Source organism: Salvia hispanica, chromosome 3 (assembly GCF_023119035.1).
Source record: "Salvia hispanica cultivar TCC Black 2014 chromosome 3, UniMelb_Shisp_WGS_1.0, whole genome shotgun sequence".
NCBI lineage: Eukaryota > Viridiplantae > Streptophyta > Magnoliopsida > Lamiales > Lamiaceae > Salvia > Salvia hispanica.
Genome location: NC_062967.1, coordinates 47280660 through 47302865, shown reverse-complemented (window position 1 = coordinate 47302865; position 22206 = coordinate 47280660). Strand labels below are relative to the sequence as shown.

Genomic DNA, 22206 nt, shown 5'->3' with positions numbered 1-22206 from the left:
GTCACGATTGTTGGCGTCGGCAAACATTAGTTTGATATTGTCCGCTTTGGGTCAAGCCCGCACGGATTTGTTTTTGGGTCACTCTCAAAAGGCCTCAAACTAATTGGGGTTGGACAGGAGTTATACACACCTTCCAACTTCCCTCAAATGTTCAATGTGGGATAGGTTTGTACTAACACCGTCCATCGCATCATCCTCGTGATGCCCTAAGAAATTGCATGTATACATATTATATATATATATATATATATATATATATATATGCCACTCAATAAAATTTAGCAAATTAAAATGCAAAAATAGACGAGGAGTCTCTTCAATCAGGGGCAAACCACAATAATGGCCATGGCCATGAGGAGTTTGAGTTCAGTTAAGTTTTTGTACATCAGCTTATACACACAATCGAATTTGTTCTCGGGGCTGTTTCAAATACAACTTCTTATCTTCGTTTTTGGGCACTCAGGTATGTATATGAGTTTGCAACCTTGAATTAATAGTGGGATGAGTAATTTCAGTTTGTGCCAGAAGCTAAGAAATTCTTTGTAACTTCACTTTCATTATCAGTTTTAGAAGATTTATATTACTGTAAAGCTTAGATATTGAACAAATGCTAGGAAAAAAGCATCTTCATCCCTCTGTTTCTTAATAACTAAACTTTGCAGATAACAATTGTACTAATATTGTATTGATTCACTTGGATTTTACATGATTTTAGAGGATAGTTTTAGTTGGTTTTGATCATATATTGTGTACTTTGAGACATGGTTATAGCTACTTCTCTATTATGTTGGTATTTTGACCATTTTGTGAAGAATGTGTAGAAAAATGTACAAAATATGGGGATGTGCAGCTGCTCAATGTTCGAGACAGATTTTCTAGGGATTTTGAAGTCCGATTCGCATGTAATGCATACCATTCTCTTCATCTTCGAAAGAGCTTCGCGTGGATATCTTAAACGTCTCAATCGAAGTTCGATAGAAGAAGTTATGGCCATTTTACCAAGACTGCGCAGAGCAGTGACATAGCTAGCGACCCGCCAGGTTCGTTGCAAACGAACCTGGCGACCGTCAGAAAAGGACGAGAAAAATGCCGTAAGTAGCTGGCGACTCGCCAGCTTCGACGCACACCCAACCTGGTGACCCGCCAGCTTCGTCCGATAGTTTATTTCGGGCCCAAAGTCAACCTTAGGTATATATATATGCCTAGGAAACGCCTCCAAACGTAACTTACACACCTCCCACCCAAAAAATACCACTTTTTCACCTAGAAAGAAGAGAAGAACGAGCCGAGGACGAGCATTCATCGCAAGATTGAAGACAAGGCCTCCAATCCTCCTAATCCGATTCTAGGAGTTCATCTTTTAGTTTTATTCTTGTTCAAACAATGTTTTTAAATATTTCTTTGAATATTTCTTTGACTTTTGTGTTGAACATGAGTAGCTAAATCCTTCGTAGAGTTCTACGGGGGAGATACAATGATTCTTATGTTTAATTGATTTCCTTTTTCTATGCCTTGGCTCATGTAGTTATTTTGACTTCTCTTGTGCTTATACATTTATTTGATTGATCACCTTATAAATGCATGTGGACTTTACTACAATACTCGGGAGATGAGTAGTTTAATTTGAAAGAAGAGTAGTTGACGTCTTTGCCAATATAATCGACAGATTTGAGCCTTTGAATGAAGCTAAGTATCTTAGGGGCTTTTAGGAGTTGTTACCTTGGTTCTAGGAAGGACACTTCGGTTCTAGGTAGCAATCTACAAATTATATGCTTTGAGAAAAGATATAGTTTTACCTTAGTGATAGCTTAATAACCCTTGAGGCCCTTTGTTGGCATAGTTTGGAAATTAGTTGAGCATATGATAGTTGTTATCCATTCCGTAGGATTCTACCCTTCTCATCCTTGATCTACATCTGTTTTCTCTTATTTGCTTTTAGTTCTCTAGTTGTTTTTAATTGTTTTTACGTTGCTTTTAAGTAGATTTAGAAAACCCAAACTTTCCGATTCATCTAGATAGTAGTTGAGGTTGGTTCGTGGTAATTAGGTTGACACTGATTGTCTCTGTGGATACGATACTCTTTGCTTACTATTTGATACGTTAGCCCCGTACACTTGCGGGTATACTTGTGTTAAAAATAAGTTTAGTCAAGTTTTTGGCGCTGTTGCCGCGGACAATTTTGTGTTACTATAGCCTAATATCATGATAAAAATTAAGATTACTAGTCTAGATTTTACTTGCTTTATTTTTTTCTTTTCTTTTTAGAGTTATTCTTACTTTTGTGTTTTTCTTTTCAGGTTGTATGCTCACTCACTCTAAGGGGCAACCGTTAGAGTTATTCGATCCTGAGATTGAAGCATCCAACCGAAGGAGAAACGCTCAGAGAAGGCTCAACCAAGGGCGATCACTTTTACCTCTTAAGAGAGAACCTTCTACTCCTGTTGCAGTAATAAAGGCGGACAACGAAGAGAACAATGCACCACATCCAGATCCGGTAGTCCAACAACTCCAATTACAACTTGCAGATGTGGTGAAACAGCTAAAACAAAAATAGGGACAACAAGCCATCGTGCCAGTGCAAAACATGTACGCTTACAGAGAGGTAGAGAATCCACCAATTGGCAACGATAGGATCGATGCCAATCATTTTGAGCTCAAGCCAGGATTGCTTAATATGGCTGAGGCTAATGCTTTTGGGGAAGGCCAATGAAGATCCCAACAAGCATCTCACCAATTTTATTCAGATATGTAACACGGTGAAGCTTAATGGGGTGAGAGATGAACAAATCAGATTAAGGCTATTCCCATTTTCCTTGAGAGATGATGCTAGAGACTGGTACGATAACATGGGACCAGGATCTGTTAGAACGTGGGATGCCATGGTAGATTTATTTTTGGAGAAGTACTTCCCACCCAACGAAGTTCTAAAGAGGCAAGTAGAGATAATTCAGTTCCAGATGAAGCCTCATGAGACAATCCGAGAAGCCATGAGCTAGATTTAAGACACTGTTGAAGAGATGCCCCAAGCATGGCCTAAGTCTGGGGCATCAAGTCATAACATTTTACAGGGGGTGTACTCCAGAAGCAATGCGCGAACTGAATTGGAGCGCGGGCTTCATTTAGGAGAGAATAATGTCATGCAAGTGACTGAGAGAGTAGCTTCCATTGATGAAAGATGAAATAATGAAAGAAACAAGTCACACAGGGTGGCCTCTGTTATAGAAGATGATAGAATAGACAAACTGTCTCAGCAGCTAGATCTTTTGACCACTCAACTGGGGATCATGGAGATGAGACAGTCAGGGCCAAAGATCCAAGGAGGAGTTGAAGGTGTCAATTATGTGCACCAAGGAGGGAATAACATGAACTTCAACAACTATCGCCCCAACCAAGGGGGTGGTAACTATAACCACTATGGTAACAAGGTGCATCCCAATCCGTCCTATGGGAATCCTAACAATGTTTTGCAACCACCACCGGGATTCACAGTAACTAATGGAATGGTCGATGAGCAGAAGAAGCCTACTACAGAAGATATCTTGGCAGCATTCATGATTCAGACTACCAAGTACATGGAGAAAATTGATAAGTGCATGGAGATTATTAATCAAAGGCTGGGAAAAGTTGAGAATGAAATGCAAAGCTTGAATGTACATATGAAGAGCATTGACAATCAGATAAGTCAGATCTCTCAAGCTGTGGGAGTCCAACATCAACCAGGCCAATTACCAGCACAGACCATAAACAATCCCAAAGACTGCAAGGCCATACACTTGAGAGGTGGTAAAAGCTATGAAGGACCTTCCATGCCCGTAGAGGAAAAGAAGAGTACTACAGAGGAAGATATCAGAGCAGAAGAGAATTCCAAGGGAAAAAATAAGGTAGACATTCAGACCAAGAAAGACGCAGTGCCAGAAAAGATGCCCACTCTCTCCATTCCTACGAGAGTTAGAGTGCCCTTGCGGTGAAGACGAATAAGCTGGATGAGCAATTCTCCAAATTTCTCGATATTTTTAGGAAGGTGCACATTAATATACCATTGGTGGAAGCTCTGCAAGAGATGCCTACATATGCAAAGTTCATAAAAGATGTGCTCTCCAAGAAGAAGAAGTGGATTGATTATGAGACGGTGAACATATCTGAAAACTGTAGTGCGATAATTCAAAATAAGCTAACTTCCAAGCTTAAAGATCTTGGGAGTTTCAATATCTCATGCGTCATTGGAAATGACAGACAAACAAAGGCACTGTGTGATCTGGGGGCGAGCATAAATTTGATGCCATTATCGTTTTTCAGAAAGATGAAGATCGACACTCTCAAGCCGACGATAATCAAACTGCAGATGGCAGATAGATCAGTCACCTATCCTAAAGGAATTGTTGATGATGTTCTAGTGAAGGTACACGACTTCATATTTCCCGTCGATTTTGTAGTGATGGATATGGAGGAAGACATGAATGTGCCGCTTATCCTAGAGCGCCCATTCCTAGCAACGGGAAAAGCATTGATAGATATAGCAAAAGGAGAGCTCACTCTTCGTATGGGCAAAAAACGACACATTTTGTCTATCTATAATGCTATGAAGAGTCGTGAAGATGAAGAACTTGCTATGAAGATAGAGTGCAAAGTTGTGCATATTGTAGAGGTCCAAAAGACACAAGCAATTGAGTCCGCATTGGGGATTTATGTTCAAGGTACCCACGCGAAGCTCTTTCAAAGAGGAAGAGAATGGTACTCTCTTCGTTCCATAGTAATAGATGCATTTCATTTTCTGCACTCGTTTTGAAAAAATGATATTAATTAGTTACAGTGGAGAGAGAGTAAAATAAGAGAGAGAATAATGTAGAGAAAGGTCTAATCTACAATATTCTCTCTCTTACTTTACTTTTTCTCCACTTTAACTATTTATAATTATTTTTTCAAAATGAATGCGCAAAAAGAAATGCATCTATTATTGTGTAACGGAGGGAGTATGTAGTAAGCACTGATTGGACTTCAAACTCGCTGGAAAAATGGTCTTGAATAGAGGTTGTTGCACCTTGGCCTTTTTGCACATTTTTTCTATCATTTATCAACAAACACGTCAAAATACCAAAATGTATAACTTATGCAATTTAAGAACATAATTTTCATAATTGGCATTCAAAACGAGGCAAATCTAGGCCTTAAAAACATGCAAAATCCGTGTTTATCAGGGACGTGTGGTGTGTTGGCTTGCCGCTCTTCCTCCCAGTGCGCGCTACCTTCCACGACAGCCCAACCGCAATGCTGTCTCATCCGTGGCTCATCCCGCGACTAAGACAGGGTAGAGCCACGTTACGTTGCTGCTACCGTTATGTCTGGCTGTACGCTTGGTTAAGCCATCACGACGTCTTCCCGTGGCACGCACGTATCATTATGTTTGTGTTAGTGCGTTTTTACACTTCAGTTATTGTCTGCACAATTATTTTGTTTTACTTTTGAGAACCTCATATGTAGAGTACTATATATATTGATTATGATTATTAAACCTGATATTCTTTTAAAAAATATGATGACTTTATCTTTATTGATTATATACAAGCTACTAAGCTAGGTACTACTAGCCAATATAAATGGTTCGTTGAATGGCAAATTCAATTATGGAGTTATAACCAACTAGAAAATATTATATGTACACCAAATCATATGACTAACTCAGTTTTCCTTTCCTAGTTCATTCTGTCGTATTGTATTTTATTTTCCCTATCTTATTTTTCTCTTCCTCCGTTTAAATTTTAACACAATAAACATTTTTTTTTCTTAAATTCCGTGATGAAAGAAAATGTCTCGACTAGGACTGAATGGAGGGAGTAGTATATATTGCCAAATTTGAAATCCATGTTTGAGGGGGAATTATTTGGTATACATTTAACTGTAGTACTAATTTAATTCAATAAGGTGGTGTTCGGTTTCCAAGATAAAATAATACAAAGATACAATCAAGGATTGAGTTGTGAGATTATTTTAGTCATAGGGGGTTAGCTATGACTAATTCCCATGATTATCCATGTAGGATTGAGTTGTGGGGATAAATCTCATTAACCAAACACACTACAAATTTAATCTCGGATACAATCTTGTCAACCGATCACCCCCTAAATATATACTATTGATTTAAGTAATCTTACCTTTTCCTTTCTTTTCGGTTTTCCCATTCCCTTTATATTCAACAGATCACTAAAACATAAACACGCAGCAATGGCGCGCAGCATCCATTTAATCAATCTCCTCGTCTTCCTCTCCATCTTCAGCATATGCAAATCCGTAAGTGTCTCTCTGTATTGAAACAATGTTAATTACTTGTCCAGATTAGATCGATGAATTAGAGAATGGAAAATTGAAATAAAAAAATACGCAGGGTGGACCTGAGTGTGTGTACACGCTGTACGTCAAAACCGGGTCGATCTTTAAAGGCGGCACCGATTCGATCATCAGGCTATCTATGTACAACGGCAATCTAGAGACATGGGGCGGGATCATGGGCCGCGGATACGACTACTTCGAGAGAGGAAACATGGACATCTTCAGCGGCAGAGCCCCGTGCCTGGGCGGACCAGTCTGCGACATGCACCTCGCCTCCGACGGCTCCGGGTCGCATCACGCCTGGTCACCACCTACCCTGCGCGCAACAGACTTTCACCTTCCAGCAGTGGCTCGCCACCGATACGCCGCCGTATGATCTCAATGCGGATAGGAATTACTGCCCATCGTCCTATGGGAAGAGGCGCGCGATCGGCGGCGGCGATGTGCTCTGAGAGACGCGGGGTTTATCTTCCGGGCCCGTGGATTTGCGGGTTTTTAAAATCGGGTTGCTTTTTACTATTTGTTGTACGGAATAAATGTGTGAAATTTGTGTGGTCGTTTCACAAAGTTTTTACTGTGGTTTCTGTTTGAGATCTATCAAACGCAACCTTATGATTTGATTTGAAGTATGATCTTATAGTATGATAAAAGGCTTACAAACTAGAGTTAACTATACCTAATCTTTATTTTATATCGTTTTTAGTATCTATAAATCACATTTTTTTATATTTGTTGCAATTTTTATCTCAAAATGTCTTCTAAAGAAATACTTCTTTCGTCCAATAGAAATAGACTATATTTCCTTTTTCGTCCGTCTCATACAAATAGTCCATATTCATTTATGGTAACTTTTTTCTCTTTCTCTTTTACTTTATCATTTATGAGTGCCACTATCCACTGCATAATTTTAACTAATTTTTCTTTTTTTCTCTTACTTTACTAATTATATATTAAAGCTTGTGTCAAATCCAAAAGGCCTATTTCTATGGGACGGAGGGGGTACATTTTTCAATTTGTGTCATAGAGGATATTTTAGGCATACACAAAACTAGTACCAAAAGTGATATTATAATATATTCTCTCATTCTCCCACTCTTTATACTATTATTATTATGAGTGAACTACAAAAATGGTTCCTGGACTATGGGTTTATCTCGCTCATAGTCCTTGGACTTTAAAAATATCACCAGATATCCCTGGACTAAGAGTTTATTTTCGAAATTGGTCATTTTATCCGAAAATGCCCTTTTGAGCATTTGGGCAATTTCGACTTTTCACATTTTAATTGTTTCAATATGATAAGTATTATTTCAATGATCTAATATAAATCTGATATTATTTCAAAAAATTTCTTCTTCTTCCTCTTCCCTTTGTCATCCTTCACTTTGTTCTTTTATTTCAATATTAGGTTTAATTTTATAATTTTAAATTTGGATTTTTTAATTAAAATTATATTAATTACATTAGTGTTTGATCAAAGATTGTTTTTAATATGTTTAAGATCTAATATCACAAAAGTATATAGATGATCATATATTGACTTATTTTCATCCAAACTGTTTGGTTTATGAAAGAATCCCAATGGTTAAGATCTAATAATACAAAATAGATATATCAATTAGTGAATTAATGTCATTCAAATACTTAATTTAAAAAGGAAATTTTAATGACATTAGTATTTTATTAAACTAACTAGATGCTCAATGTGCTTAAGATTTAACACAGAATTAGATAGACCAAGCAATGAATTATTTTCATCTAACTATTGGGTTTGTAAAAAAAAATCGTAATGACATTAATATTTGTTTCATTAAATTTTTTATATGGTCAAGACTTAATAGTGCAAAATATATAGATCAATTAGTAAATTGTTTATCATCAAAATAAATCTTAATGATATTAAGTGTTTGATTAATTATTTTTTAATGTGATTAAGATGTAATTGTTGTTACTACTACCTAGACGTGGTTAAGTTGAATTGTTTATTGATATGTAATTGTTTTTCGTAGATAACATTTGAACGTGTTAAGTTGAATCGTTTAATTGATCCTAATTTCCAACTTAGTTTTTGAATATTGACTACACTAAATTTAAAAGTAAACTCAAGGGCTCAAATGAATATTATATCCATTTGATTGTGTATATGAATTAAATCATAATCAATATATCTCAATATTTTAAGTAGATTTCAGATTAACTGAACTAAGAATAATCTAAACTAACTTGAATTGTTAAAAAGAATCTAAAATTCAACTTAATTGTTCAATTATATTTTAGTTATATTGAATTTAAATTTAAATTTAATATTTAATTGAGTCCAATATTCAATAAGGATAAAGATAAATTAACAAAAATTGTATATACAAAATGCCCTTAAATTTTAAACCGATTTTTATTTAAACCGATTTTCTTATAAACTACTTATTCCTTTACTTGATTACCCTTTTTGTTATATTTGTTAAATTAAATCACTACCAATTACATGGATTATATATGGAAACATGAAAAATATGGTTGACCAATGGAACAAAATGGTGCCATTTAATTAGAGACTTTTCATAAATTGAAGTATGATAAATTTAGGCCTGCTTATTCGGCCGGTTCCGATTCTACCCGGTCCGGTTGACCGGGTATCCGGTTGCAAAATCTCATGAATCTCGGAACCGGAACCGGATCCGGAACCGTCCGGTTCCGGTTTGGAACCGACCGGGTAAGAACCGGCCGGTACCGGTTTCGAACCGGAACCGATTTGTAGTTTTAATTTTAATTTAAGTATACTAATTAACGAAAAGTTGTTTATTATTTACCTAATTTTAATCTGACACCAAACTAGATTTAACTTATATATAACAACAATTACATTATCTCCACTTAGTATCAAGAAATATGGTTCTCACGTTAGCCCACGAGTTGTCTGTGATGTCAAACCAGATCAAATATATATTATTCGGTTCCGGGTAGGAACCGGAACCGGAATTTATGAAAACATTAGAACCGGAACCGGAACCGGTCTCCAGTTCCGGTTCTTCAATTACCCGATCGGTTCCGGTTCCGATTCCGGGTACCCGAAAACCGGAGAACCGGTTAAGCAGGCCTAATAAATTTGCCGGTTTTAGTAGTACTGTTGCAACATATAGTTTTCCTAGTCATTTTATTCCATATACATGTAAATATATCTTATTCAGGGTGCAAGTACTTTTTATTTTTTTAAAATTGTACTTAAATAATTGTAAAATAGATTGAAAATTTAATTATTTTATAATCTTAAATTAATTTCTTATAGAAATTTATGTTTATAACAAAAAAAATATAATTTGATAGGAATATCTATGATTATTTAAAATTTTAAATGATTTAATTTAGAATTCGGAGTTTTATAGTAATAAAATAATTAAATGTGAATGATTATGATTATTTAAAATTTTTAAAAAACATTTAATAATAAGATAACTAGGTGTGAATAACTATGATTATTTCTTTTGATGATAACACTAAAAATTTAAGTATAATGTCGTATTTTTAACTTGGAATTTTAATAATTACTACTATTTAATAATAAAATAATTGGATGTGAAGTAATGTTATTACTTCGTTGGATAATAACACTAAGAAAGTAAGTATATATACGCATGCAGTTATTTTTACGGCTTAGAATCATAAGAGTTATTTAATAGGAGTAGTAATATTATTAGAATCATTTCGAGATAACAAGAAATTAAGTATACTTGCATGTTGTCATTTTCATAACTTGGAATTTTGAAATTATTTAATGATAAAATAATTAGATTTGAATGACTATCATGATTATTTTGTTTGATGATAACACTAAGAAAGTAAGTATATATGCATGTAGTCGTTTTTATAATTTTGAATTCAAAAAATTAACGATGAAGTAATTGAATGTGAATGAATGATTATTTTGTTTGATGATAACACTAAGAAAGTAAGTATATATGCATGTAATCGTCCTAATAACTTGGAATTTTAAAATTATTTAACAGTAATAAATAACTGAATGTGAAAGACTTTGATTATTTCATTGATGCTAACACTAAGAAATTAAGTATTTATATGCATGTAATCATTTTTATAATTTAAAATTTTAAAATTTATTTAATAATAATAGAATTTACTATGATTAAATTGCAAGATGATAACACTAAGAAATTAAGTACATATGGATGTAGTCGTTTTTATAACTTAGAATTTTAAGTACTAAGCATTTAATAATAAAATAATTGGATATGAGATACTCCTATTATTATTGTGTTGGAAGATAACACTAAGAAATTAAGTATATAATCACGTAGTTATTTTTTAGTAACTTTGAAAATTTTAAAAAATTTGATAATAAAATAAATGGATGTGAATGACTATGATTATGTCATTTGATGGTAGCACTAAGAAATTAAGTGTATATACATGTAGTCATTTTTAGAATTTAGAAATTTAAAAATTAATTATTGATAAAATAATTGGATGTGAATATATTATGATTGCGTTGGATGATAACACTAAAAATTAAGTATATATGCATATTCATTTTTATAACATAGAATTATAAAAATTATTTAATAATAAAATAATTTGATGGGAATACTATGATTATTTTGATTGATGATAACACAAAGAAATTAAGTATATATGCATGTAGTCATTTTTATAAAATCATTTTGATAATAAATAATTGGATGTGAATGACTATGATTAAATATTTTTATTATAACACAGAAATTAAGTATATATGCATGTAGTTGTTTTTATAACTTAGAATTAAAAGAATTATTTAATAATAGAATAACTAGATGCGGAATATATTAATATTATTTCGTTGGATTATTAACACTATGATATTAATTATATAATAAGGTAGTCATTTTTATAACTTGAAATTTTAAAAATTATTAATAATAAAATCATTGGATGTGAAGACTAGCTATGATTATTTTTTTGATGGTAACACAAATAAATTTGTGTATATGCATGTAGTTAATTCTATAATTTAAAAATTTAAAAATTATTTAATAATAAAATAATTAGATGTGTACGACTATAATTAAATTGTTGGATTATAATACTTAGATATTAACTATATAGCCATGTATTCGTTTGTAACTTAAAATTTTAAGAATTATTTATTTAATAATAATAAATCAGATACAAAATAAAATTATTTCTTTGGTTGATAACACTAAAAATATAAATTAAAATTTTTGTATAAAATGATGCAGTCGTTTGTTATAAGTAGAAATGCAATTAATGTATCTATGGAATTGATTACTAAACGTTTCCTAAATGTGTAATAAAGATTATGATAAACTTAATTTTCCATAATGAGCATAGAAGGCTAATTATGTAATACCATAAATTGAGTAATAATCATAAATTTATTGTGAAGGTAAAATACCTAAAATATCCAAATTTGTATATACAATTTTTGTTAATTTATCACTACCCATTCAATAAATAGTTCAATTCAAATTAAATATCAGAATCCTTCAGTTGGATCTTTGTTATAAATTGAATATAAATATAACTGAATTATTTAATTAGATATAAAATTCAACTATAATTTAAAATTAAGCTTAATTATTCAGTTGAAACCAATATTCATTTGATTAGTTAAATTGAATCAACTATCAAAAAAATATTCCCAATCATTCGATTGGATCTAAAATCAATTGAATTTTAAATGAATCCATGTTTGATTGGATTGTTAAATCGACTTAAATTGTTCAAATGAATTTAAGATTAACTAAGAGCATAAATACTCATTTGGATCTAAATAAAATTCAATTAAACTGTTCAATTATGATTCAGTTTAATATAAGAAGATTAAGAACAATTGAAATCTCGGATGATTCAATTGAATATAAGTATCAAATTATCAATCAAATTGTTTAATTTTATCATTTTTAAAATATCCCTGATAATAATCAAGATCCTAAATTTAATACCTAAATTAAATTGTAAGACTCGTTTTCTTTTATTTGACAAACAAATACTCGATCCACTAATTATGCTTAAAATCTTAATTATTGCAGAATCATTAGTATGTGGAGTAATTTATTTGAAATTTATTAATATTTATACTTGAATTTTCAATGTGAAATACCCAAAAAATTTAATTATAATACAATTTATGTACATTTATCATTATTGAAAATGATTGAAAGTTTATTTGAGTAGGTTTTTATTAGTATTTTTTTTTTTCATTCAAGCATTTGCACTTTTATTTAATCTCAACATATTATTAAACGAATTAATATAAACTGGACGTAATTAATAAGAACAAAATAGTACTCTCTTCGTTCTATAGTAGGAGTAATAGAATCATTTTGTCATTTTGATACGTTCCATAGTAAATATATAGTCATTTCCCATTTTAGTAAAAGTCAACACATTTTCTCACACTTACTTTACTTTCTCTTACTTTTTTCTGTCTTCATCACTTTACCTTTTTCATTTTCCACTTGATTCTCTTAGTTTTTAACTCACCTAACACAATTTTTCTTAATTTTCGTGATGAAAAGAAACGTCTCCATTACTATGGAACGGAGGGAGTAATATGTAGAAGAATGTAACACGCTTTAATGACTTTTGAAAAAGTGGCAAACTATTTCAAACTCCATATAATGACTCTTCTTATACTTGGCCCACTAGGACAAGTTTTTCACAACGAGTAAAGGCCAAAATTGGTCCTGAATATATGGTCATTTTACGTTTTTGGTCCTAACATTATCTTTTGGATTTTGTGGTCCTGAACATATGGAAATTTGATCATTTTGGTCCTCCGTCAACATTTCCGTTAAAAACTAACGGTCAACGGGTTTAATCCCAATTTTGACCAAATTAAACTTTTAATTCAGATTTTTTACACTCTAATTAATTCCTTAATTATTTTAATAAATAATATGAAAAAATAAAAAGAAAATAGTTGACTTGCGCCCTCTCCCTCCTCCACTCCCCCGCCAACCTGACCTCCGCCGCCCTCTCCACCACCGCATTCCTTAGAGTCGGCGACAGCCTCACCTACTCCGGCTTCCTCCAGCGCACCACCTCCCTCTCCTCCTCCCTCACTTCACTCATCTCCAAAACCGACGTTGCTTTCGTCCTCTCCCCGTCCTCTACTTCTCTCTCCTCTCCCTCGGCGTCGCAATCTCTCATTCCAACCAACCCGTCCTAAAAAACAACAAAAAACCCCAAATTCCTCCTCCATCTGCAACGATGATGCACATGACCTTCTAATGGGGCTGAAGCGTCACCATCCTCTTCGATTCATGGCAGACCAATTCCTGGTCGGGCTACTTCCTCTCTCTCTTCGCCCTCTTCCTCTTCGGCGCCTTCTACCAGTACATGGAGAAGCGCCGCCTCCGATTGAAGCTCCTCTCCGTCGCCAAACCCCCTCCTTCCTCCGCCGCCGAGGCTCCTCTCCTCAACAAGCTCGGTGGCCGCCGCTGGGGGCCCTGCCAGATCGCCGGAGCGGTTCTCTTTGGAGTCAATTCGGCGATCGGGTACTGCCTGATGCTGGCGGTGATGTCGTTCAATGCGTTGATGAGGCGGTCGCCGGAGTCGGCGTCGATGAGGAATGCGGTGGTGGAGAGGGCGGCGGAGGTCAGGTTGGCGGGGGAGTGGAGGAGGGAGAGGGCGCAGGTCAACTATTTTCTTTTTATTTTTTCATATTATTTATTAAAATAATTATAGAATTAATTAGGGAGTAAAAAATCAGAATTAAAAGTTTAATTTGGTCAAAATCGGAATTAAACCCGTTGACCGTTAATTTTTAAGACCAAAAACGTAAAATGGTCATATGTTAAGGATCAATTTTGATCTTTACTCTTTCACAATTTATAAATTTGAGAATTAGTTTATAATCTTAATATTCCCTACTTTTTGATCTCTCAGGAGGGATGGTGGATTTGTAGACCATCCTAATTCCTACACTTGTATTATTCTAAAGGGATTTAAGTATTTATTTATTTATTTGTATTAAAAATGCAATACAACGGTAAATATAAAGGAAAATAACCATTTCTAGTACCACGTTATCTGAACTTAACACAATTACGTTAGGAGGCAATAAATTACACATTTTAAACTATGAAGACTAAAGAAAATACTTCTCTTACTACATTAGAATTGACCAATATGCCCCTGCTAATCCTGTATATAGAAAAGATGTGATAAAAGATAAAAGTTATTCAGAAACATTTTAATTGCAATCCAGGCCGCAGCCCATCATTACGGGGTCCAGATTCGGCGTAGTATGATCTCGGGTGCTTTCGGCAAATTGATTCAATCAGATACTACGTCGTTTGGAGTTGTCTTTGGATATGAGTCATACGACTTGTGTTATCCATTTCGTTGCAGCAAAAGGCGATTCCGTCGTCTTGGCGGCCCCTACACTCCAGCCCAATATCATGTGAGGGCGTTAAATCAGGGTACACAGGGGAGGTTGTTTAAGGGGGAGGCCTTAATCCATTTGGGGGCCAGAAGCCCATCTCCCAAGGCCTCACACTTGTGCCTGAGAGATGGAAACAACTACACGACAACAGTGGAATTTGAACTCAGACTCATTGTAGCAAGATTTGCCCCTCTGTTGCCAACTGCACTAACAGCAATTGATCTCTTGCTTACACCGCTTCAATTTCCATATCGCCCAAAATTACACTTTTTCAAAATGTTGAAGGTTAATATTTAAAAATTAAAGAATAGAATTAATGAAAGATTAAAATGAAAAATTCTATAGCAAATTATTTATATATAGGTGATATGAGTAGGGGGGATTCGCCCCTTCAAGCTTAATGCTTAATTCGTCCCTGGTCGAACCCCCCACCCCGATTTGCACGAGATCGGGGTTGATCCTTTTTTTGTTTATTTATTTTGAATCTGGTTAATTTAATCTTTGGATTCATAACTAATTAAATTATTTGGGTAATGTAATTTTGGGCCGTGGGCCCAATTGATAAAATTCATATATTGGATAAATAATTGAAGTAGTAACAAGTAGTCTGAAGTTTTGATTTAATAATCGACCTAATTAATCCTTCATATTAATGGAAGTGCAGTTAATTAAGTCCGACAATTAATTAAATTCATAAGTTGAATATCTAATTTTATTTTATTAATTATTTCATTATTTTGGATTTGATTTAATAGTACATTAGTGATTAGTTCATAAATTTATAATTTTATTTCAATTTGTTTCAGATAATTTTGGAATTTAACTTCTAAATGGGCTCCTAACTTAATCTATTTTTCTGTATAATTAGATCAAGGACTCATTTATTCTGAAAATAAGAATATGTTTTTTTTAATTTTAGCACATAAGTACTTGCTTGGCTGTATGTAGGTCTTGATCCAAGAATTCATGTTTCTAATTTTAATGTCGATAAATTTGTTTGTTTTGCCACTCTCTATTCATAAGACATATCAGAAAATATTACACAACTGTTATAAGTTACCTTAGCTAGCCCAATATCGGATCGGATCTCTTACACCATCTTTTCTACTCCATTCCTAACCCACACCATCAACTTAATAAAATAATAATCCCATCATGACTTACATGTTTTAAGATTATTTTATCGGAATGAAGTAGGAAAGTTGGCGTAGGAGATTCCCCCCGGCCCAATATTGACATTATGGCCCCATCATGATGTCTTCTAAGATATTCTTAATGCAATTAAGTGATTAGTGATACACACTTGCTACGTAAAGTAGTTATACAATTTGGCACGTAAAGTAGTTTCATCGTATGACGTTTTTATTATATTTGTACGTAATACAAAAATCGTGCAAAATTAGTAACAAAGCATTTTCGCATATAATTTTATACTACCTTTTTATATTAATTGTTAATATTTTTCATAAACTTCAATTTTTATTTTAATATAATTTTAAACTTGTTAACTAGAACTTAATATACCCAAATAGGAGATATAATCATTTTAGCATATAATCTTGGTTTCATTACTTAATAGTAATATAATTGACTATTAAGTCTGATGATTTTACAATAACTTTTGGTTTCAAATGGTAATTATGGTATAGTATAATAAATAATTTTCAAATAAAAAATTTGACAGCTGAACGTGAGTGAGTCAAAAAACTTATAAATTTATTTTGATTGTAATATACTAATTTGAAACAACCGACCACGTTGCATTTGAAAAGTATGAAACGTGAACTTACCATTATTTAAATATTTTTCCCGAATAAAATTTCACTCTAAGGCAGCCTCGTCATTGACAACGGTTATGATAATGATGTAACGAGAAAATAGGTTAGCAATATATTTGCATAATGAATTCAATATTATATTTGTCTGCAAAAGACTAACTGATTTATATGCAATATGGCATATTGATTTCTGAAAATTGGTCAGTGACAAGTAGATAGAGCCATTTTTCATCTGTTTTTATTTTTTTAATTCTTTTAGTTGCTCTCATCTTTATAGGCAGAAGAACCGCTTTACTAAAATTTGTAATTTCTCTCTTCTGTAAAATTATCTTTGTATGGAGAAGACTAGAATTGTTTATGTAACTATGGCACACTGATTTCGGGAAATCAGTTTTATTATTCGAAAAAATATATGAATTGGTTGTTGATGACTAAAAACTCAACCATTTTTCATCTGTTTTTATTTATTTACGTACATCCATTTAGTTTCTCTCTTTATCAATATAGGCAATAGGCATATACAGCTTTCTCACGATTCTTGTTGTCTCTCTTTATCATTATAGTAGTGGGAGTACTATTTTTTGGTTCTATGTTATTATTCAAATAAATTGAAAATTGCATACTGTATTTTTCATCTACTTTTTTATTTATTTCCTTAGTTGCTCTCTTCTTCCTAATAAGCATGCAGAACCTGGTTTCTTATAATATATAGTTTTCTCCATTTTTTGAAATAGTCTATCTGTGGAAGACTATTATGTCAATGTAACTATGAGATTTTGATAATCCATTTATTATTTAAAAATATTGAAATTGGTTATTATAGCGATAAAGATAAAGCTATTTTTCAACTTTTTTGAAGACATTTCACTATACAGGCCAAAAAGACATTGTTAACCCTCTCAAACAACTTACAAACATCTTCTAATATTAAAAAAAAGACTAAAAGCCAAAAGTGGTCCTTAACATATGACGATTTTACGATTTTGGTCCAAAACATTATCTTTTGAATTATTTGGTCCTCCACAATTGAAAACGGGCCGGATTTAGTCCTTTTTGGACGGCATCGTTAAAAATTGACGGTCAACGCATTTTAAAGCTATTTTGACTGGATTATGAGTTTAATTAGAATATTTAATTTATTTAAAACTAAATTACGCATCAAACCCCATATATTATAAGCATTTCAAATTAGCTGGAAAAAAAAGAAGAAAATATAGTAAGAGGTGAATATGCAGATGGGTCTGTTTTCACTTTTTCACCCTTTTCTTGTTGTTCTTGAGCTGAAACAATCCCTTCAATAATGCATCGAACAATTTGCTTCTGGGATTCCAGCATCATTTCGTTCTACTCCATCTCCATCCTCGCTGCCTCCATCTCTCGCCATCTCCATCCTCACAATCCTTCGCCCAACATTTTTATCGACGCCACGATCTCCTCCACCGCGCTCCTCAACTTAAATTAATTTGTTAATAATGAAAATCCCATTAATTTCATTAATCAAAAAGTAATGAAATAATAATGATTTGATAAATGAACGTTTACGTTGTGTGCAGCTAAATCACTGAAATTTCCGGCAATTGCTAAAACCCAAAAATTCAACTAGAAAGAACACCAATTCAACTGGAAATCGTCACAGCCTTGAACCAGAATCGACCCTAACAATCGAACCAAATCGAAGATAGAACAAAAAAAAATCTAACAAAAATGGGCTGACTTCCTCTTAAATGGAACATAGAAATTCAACGAAAATGGCTCGGATTTACAACAAATTGAACTTGGAGAGGCAATGGTTGCAAAGAAGTTTCCTTCTTAGTTTGCCCATCCAAGCAACGACCACCACCCAGCTGTTTTCATGAGATCGTGCTCGTGAGAGGTGTTTTACTCTAGAATTTCTAAGTAATCGATCGGGATTTGAGCTCTGGAATTGAATCTCTTATATTTGACACCGTCGGCGAATCCTAATTTGGTGTTGTTTTGCAATTTGAACTTCAATTTCATAATATTCTGATCCAGCAAAGACTTCAGTCGAGATCCGTCGCCGGAACCCTCTTGCTTCTGCTCGATTGGCGGTGGTGCGGTGTCGTTCTCCATCGCGTCCATGTTCTCGAATAAGAACTACGACGAGAAGTACCTCCCGCCGCCGGTATGATGCGGGAACGCGGCGGTGCGCCGCCTCTCCGCCACCGCGCAGAGCTTTTTTTAGATAAATGATTAATAATACTTTAGCTTGTAGGAGTAGTTAATAAAACATAGTACTTAGTTACCTAATCCCATCAAAAATAGCTTAAACATGAATTTACCGTCAATTTTTAACGGTGCCATCCAAAAAGGACTAAATTCGGTCCGTTTTCAATTGTGGAGGACCAAATAATTTAAAAGATAATGTTTTGGACCAAAATCATAAAATCGTCATATATTAAGGACCACTTTGAGCCTTTACTCTAAAAAAAAATAATGTCGTCGTTTTAAAGATACTCTTCAATATGTAATACTACTATTAACTAGCTAGCATTCTATACAGTATCAATAAACAACTAAAGTTATGGAGTATCTATATTGACATATTTGAACCTGGGAGACATCTAGATCATCTCTAATTCCCATGGACAATTCAATTTTAATTTCTCTTTTATCATTGTATAAATAACTACTACTCCCTCCGTCCCAGAGTACTTGACTCACTTCTTTTGGACACAGGATTTTAGGAGGGGATGTTTAGTGGTGTAAGTGAAGTTGATAATAAAGTAGATTAGGTGATATGATGTATTTTTATTTTTAAATTTAAAATAAATGGAATTAATTTTTTGTATGCATGTATTTAGCTTACTGATATTTCGAAGCATATTTCTAATTAACTTTACTCATATTAAAAGTATCCATATTTAATGAATGCTAAATGCGACGTCAAGTTCAAATTGAGCATAATTCAAACAATATGTATTGCAAACATTAAAATAATCAATGACTAGGAAAAGATCAAAACTAAATTGAAATTTTGATTCACTTTGATTCACATTTAGCGCTACATTTAGCGCCTGATGAAATTTTCAAGTTAAAAAATGTGGCGCCACTTCTGCCACATATGCTATCTGTTCAAAATTTTCAAATTTTCAGTGAAATCACTATTAGTGGCGCCATAGACTAACATAAATACTCCAGTGTGTCATAAATATTCTTACACCTACTTTACATTCACACAACACAAAAGATCCAGAATGCAGCGATCTGCCACAAGTATATGTACAAAGCTTCAGCAACAAATTGTGCAGTTCATCAATGAGAGATGCATAAACGGCAAGCCACCGCGAGGCACGATGAAGGAAGCTCGGGAGAAGTTTAACGTATCAGCTTCTACATGCACAAGATATTGGTCAGAAGCTACAAAACAAAGAGCAAGAGGAGAAACAATGCAGGTAATCAATCATAGGAAGAACAAACCATGTAGCAGACGTATTCAAGTTGATCTTGTTTTACTTAAAAGTTTGCACTACACTAAAAGAGGAAGTATCAGAATATTGGCTGTTGGATTAGGATGCTCTAAGAGTACAGTAGGAAGATGGGTGCAAGCAGGGCTGATTAGAGCTCATACATCAGCCATTAAGCCTGATCTAACAGCCCCCAACAAATTGTTGAGGATGAGATTCACACTAGAGGCTTTAGAATTGGATAGGATTTTAAGGAAACTCAAGTTCAAAGATATGCACAACACAATCCACATTGATGAAAAATGGTTCTATATCACGAAAGGTACACATAGGTTCTATATGGCACCGGAAGAGGAAGAACCACACAGATCATGCAAAAATAAGCAGTTCATTTCTAAAATCATGTTTATGTGCGCTGTTGCAAGACCATTATTTGGAGGAAACGGAGAGGTTCTGTTTGATGGTAAGATAGGTATTTTTCCATTCATAGAAAGGGTTCCAGCAAAGAGGAATAGCAAAAACAGAAGGGCAGGAACAATAGAAACCAAACCAATCGATAGCATCACAAAGCAAGTGACAAAGGACTGTGTAATAAATAAGGTATGGCCTTCTAAACTAACTTTGATGTTGCTGCAGTTACATGTTACAGTGATAACAAGTGTTTTTAATGCTTCTAAACTAACTTTATTGCATGCATTGAATGAAGAATTTACAATTCAATTTTTGTATGCATGCATTTAATGTATGCATTCTAGTTACACATTCAACTTATGATGAAAATTGAGGGGATGCAATGCAATTAATCAAGAATTGAATGCAAAAACAGATTATTCCAGCCATCATGGCAAAATGGCCGGAGGGAGCAAGTAAGCAAATCAATATCCAACAAGATAATGCAAAGCCACATATTAAGAATGAAGATGTGGATTTTATTGCTGCTGCAAATCAGAACGGGTTCAACATGAAGCTGGTGCAACAACCCCCTAACTCACCAGATACTAATGTGAATGACTTAGGGTGGTTTCGAGCAATACAATCACTTCAGCAACAAACTGCATGCAACACATTGGATGATTTATTGAATGCTGTGGAAAAATCATTTCATGAACTATCTCCTATAAGCCTAGACAATGTTTTCATGTCTCTTCAAGGATGCATGATTGAGATCATGAAGTGTAAGGGGCAGAACAGGTACAAGATTCCCCATATGGGGAAAAATGCTCTAAGGAGATCTGACCAACTGCCTCAGAACTTAGAAGTTCCTACACAGCTAGTTGCAGATTGCATTGCTTATTTGGAAGAACAAGGGCATGGGCATAATGAAGGAATAAGAAGGATTGTGCAAGATTTGGAATTGGAAAATACTCAGCAATGAGCAGCAACTGCAGTAGCAACTATGCATCTTTTGGGAAGGTAAGAAGTACTGCAACTATGCATCTTTTGGGAAGGTAAGAAACTTTTGTGAATCTTATTTTGGAGAGATGTTGTAGCAACATGTACTTTGTAAACATGTTGTAGGAGCATGTCAATATTTTGTTATTGTAGGTGTAACAAATCTTTTGTGCACAAAGCTTTTGATGAAAAATGCTGGTTGTAGTACATCTATAAAAAATTCACACACCAACAATTTACACAACCATCATAATTCACACCAACAATAAAAAGCATCTTAGTCAGACTTTAAGTATGTGTTCATTCTTCAATTGTGAGTACTTCTCATCTTCAACCAATAACACATTTCAAGGCATATAAACAATACACATAGATATAACAAACACAAACAATTCAACAAATTCAGCAAATTTAACAACTATATATCAAACTATGCAAATAATATCTCAATCAGTATTGATGAGTGATGACAGGAATGGTGACGTATGCGCACTAATTTTCTTTGTAACAGTGTTGAGAAGCACAATTTTAATGCTGCGGAATATTCTTGAGGTTCTCATACATATGCTTATTTCAGCAATACTATTATACTCGATGCATTTAATAATGGAGAATTTATGCAAAATCAGTGTCATTTTAATCAATACTCTAAATAGAATGACACCATTTTGTTCAGATCAACATCTTTTGTTGTATCACATCATATTTAATTGTATCATATTACTGTTTTTTATTTTGACTATTACTACTATAAGACAATCGTGAAAAACTGAAAAAAAAAATCATTTTACTATTCTAATTTCAAAAGTACAGAATTATTTGGTCAATTGAAAATCAACAAAAAGTTACTATAGTTTATCTCTTTTAAAAAGTTGCCAAAAAA

The 22206-nt window shown here is 33.6% G+C and overlaps 3 protein-coding genes and 1 pseudogene across 3 annotated transcripts; all 4 read left to right on the top strand.

Moving 5' to 3' along the window:
• The first annotated feature begins 3284 nt into the window (after positions 1 to 3284).
• On the top strand, positions 3285 to 5299 carry LOC125210369. Its single transcript, XM_048109925.1, has 3 exons — positions 3285 to 3964; positions 4018 to 4694; positions 5196 to 5299. Exons 1-3 carry the CDS (start codon positions 3285 to 3287, stop codon positions 5297 to 5299), a joined length of 1461 nt encoding a protein of 486 aa, XP_047965882.1.
• Positions 5300 to 6219: 920 nt separating this feature from the next.
• Positions 6220 to 6950, top strand: LOC125209694 (annotated as a pseudogene).
• A 6730-nt stretch (positions 6951 to 13680) lies between these two features.
• LOC125210367 lies at positions 13681 to 18655 on the top strand. The gene is made up of 2 exons (XM_048109924.1): positions 13681 to 13943; positions 18520 to 18655. The coding sequence occupies exons 1-2, from the start codon at positions 13681 to 13683 to the stop codon at positions 18653 to 18655; spliced, it is 399 nt and encodes a 132-aa protein (XP_047965881.1).
• A 1066-nt stretch (positions 18656 to 19721) lies between these two features.
• Positions 19722 to 21491, top strand: LOC125210366. The gene is made up of 2 exons (XM_048109923.1): positions 19722 to 20531; positions 20758 to 21491. The coding sequence occupies exons 1-2, from the start codon at positions 19722 to 19724 to the stop codon at positions 21304 to 21306; spliced, it is 1359 nt and encodes a 452-aa protein (XP_047965880.1). The 3' UTR covers positions 21307 to 21491.
• Positions 21492 to 22206: the final 715 nt, after the last annotated feature.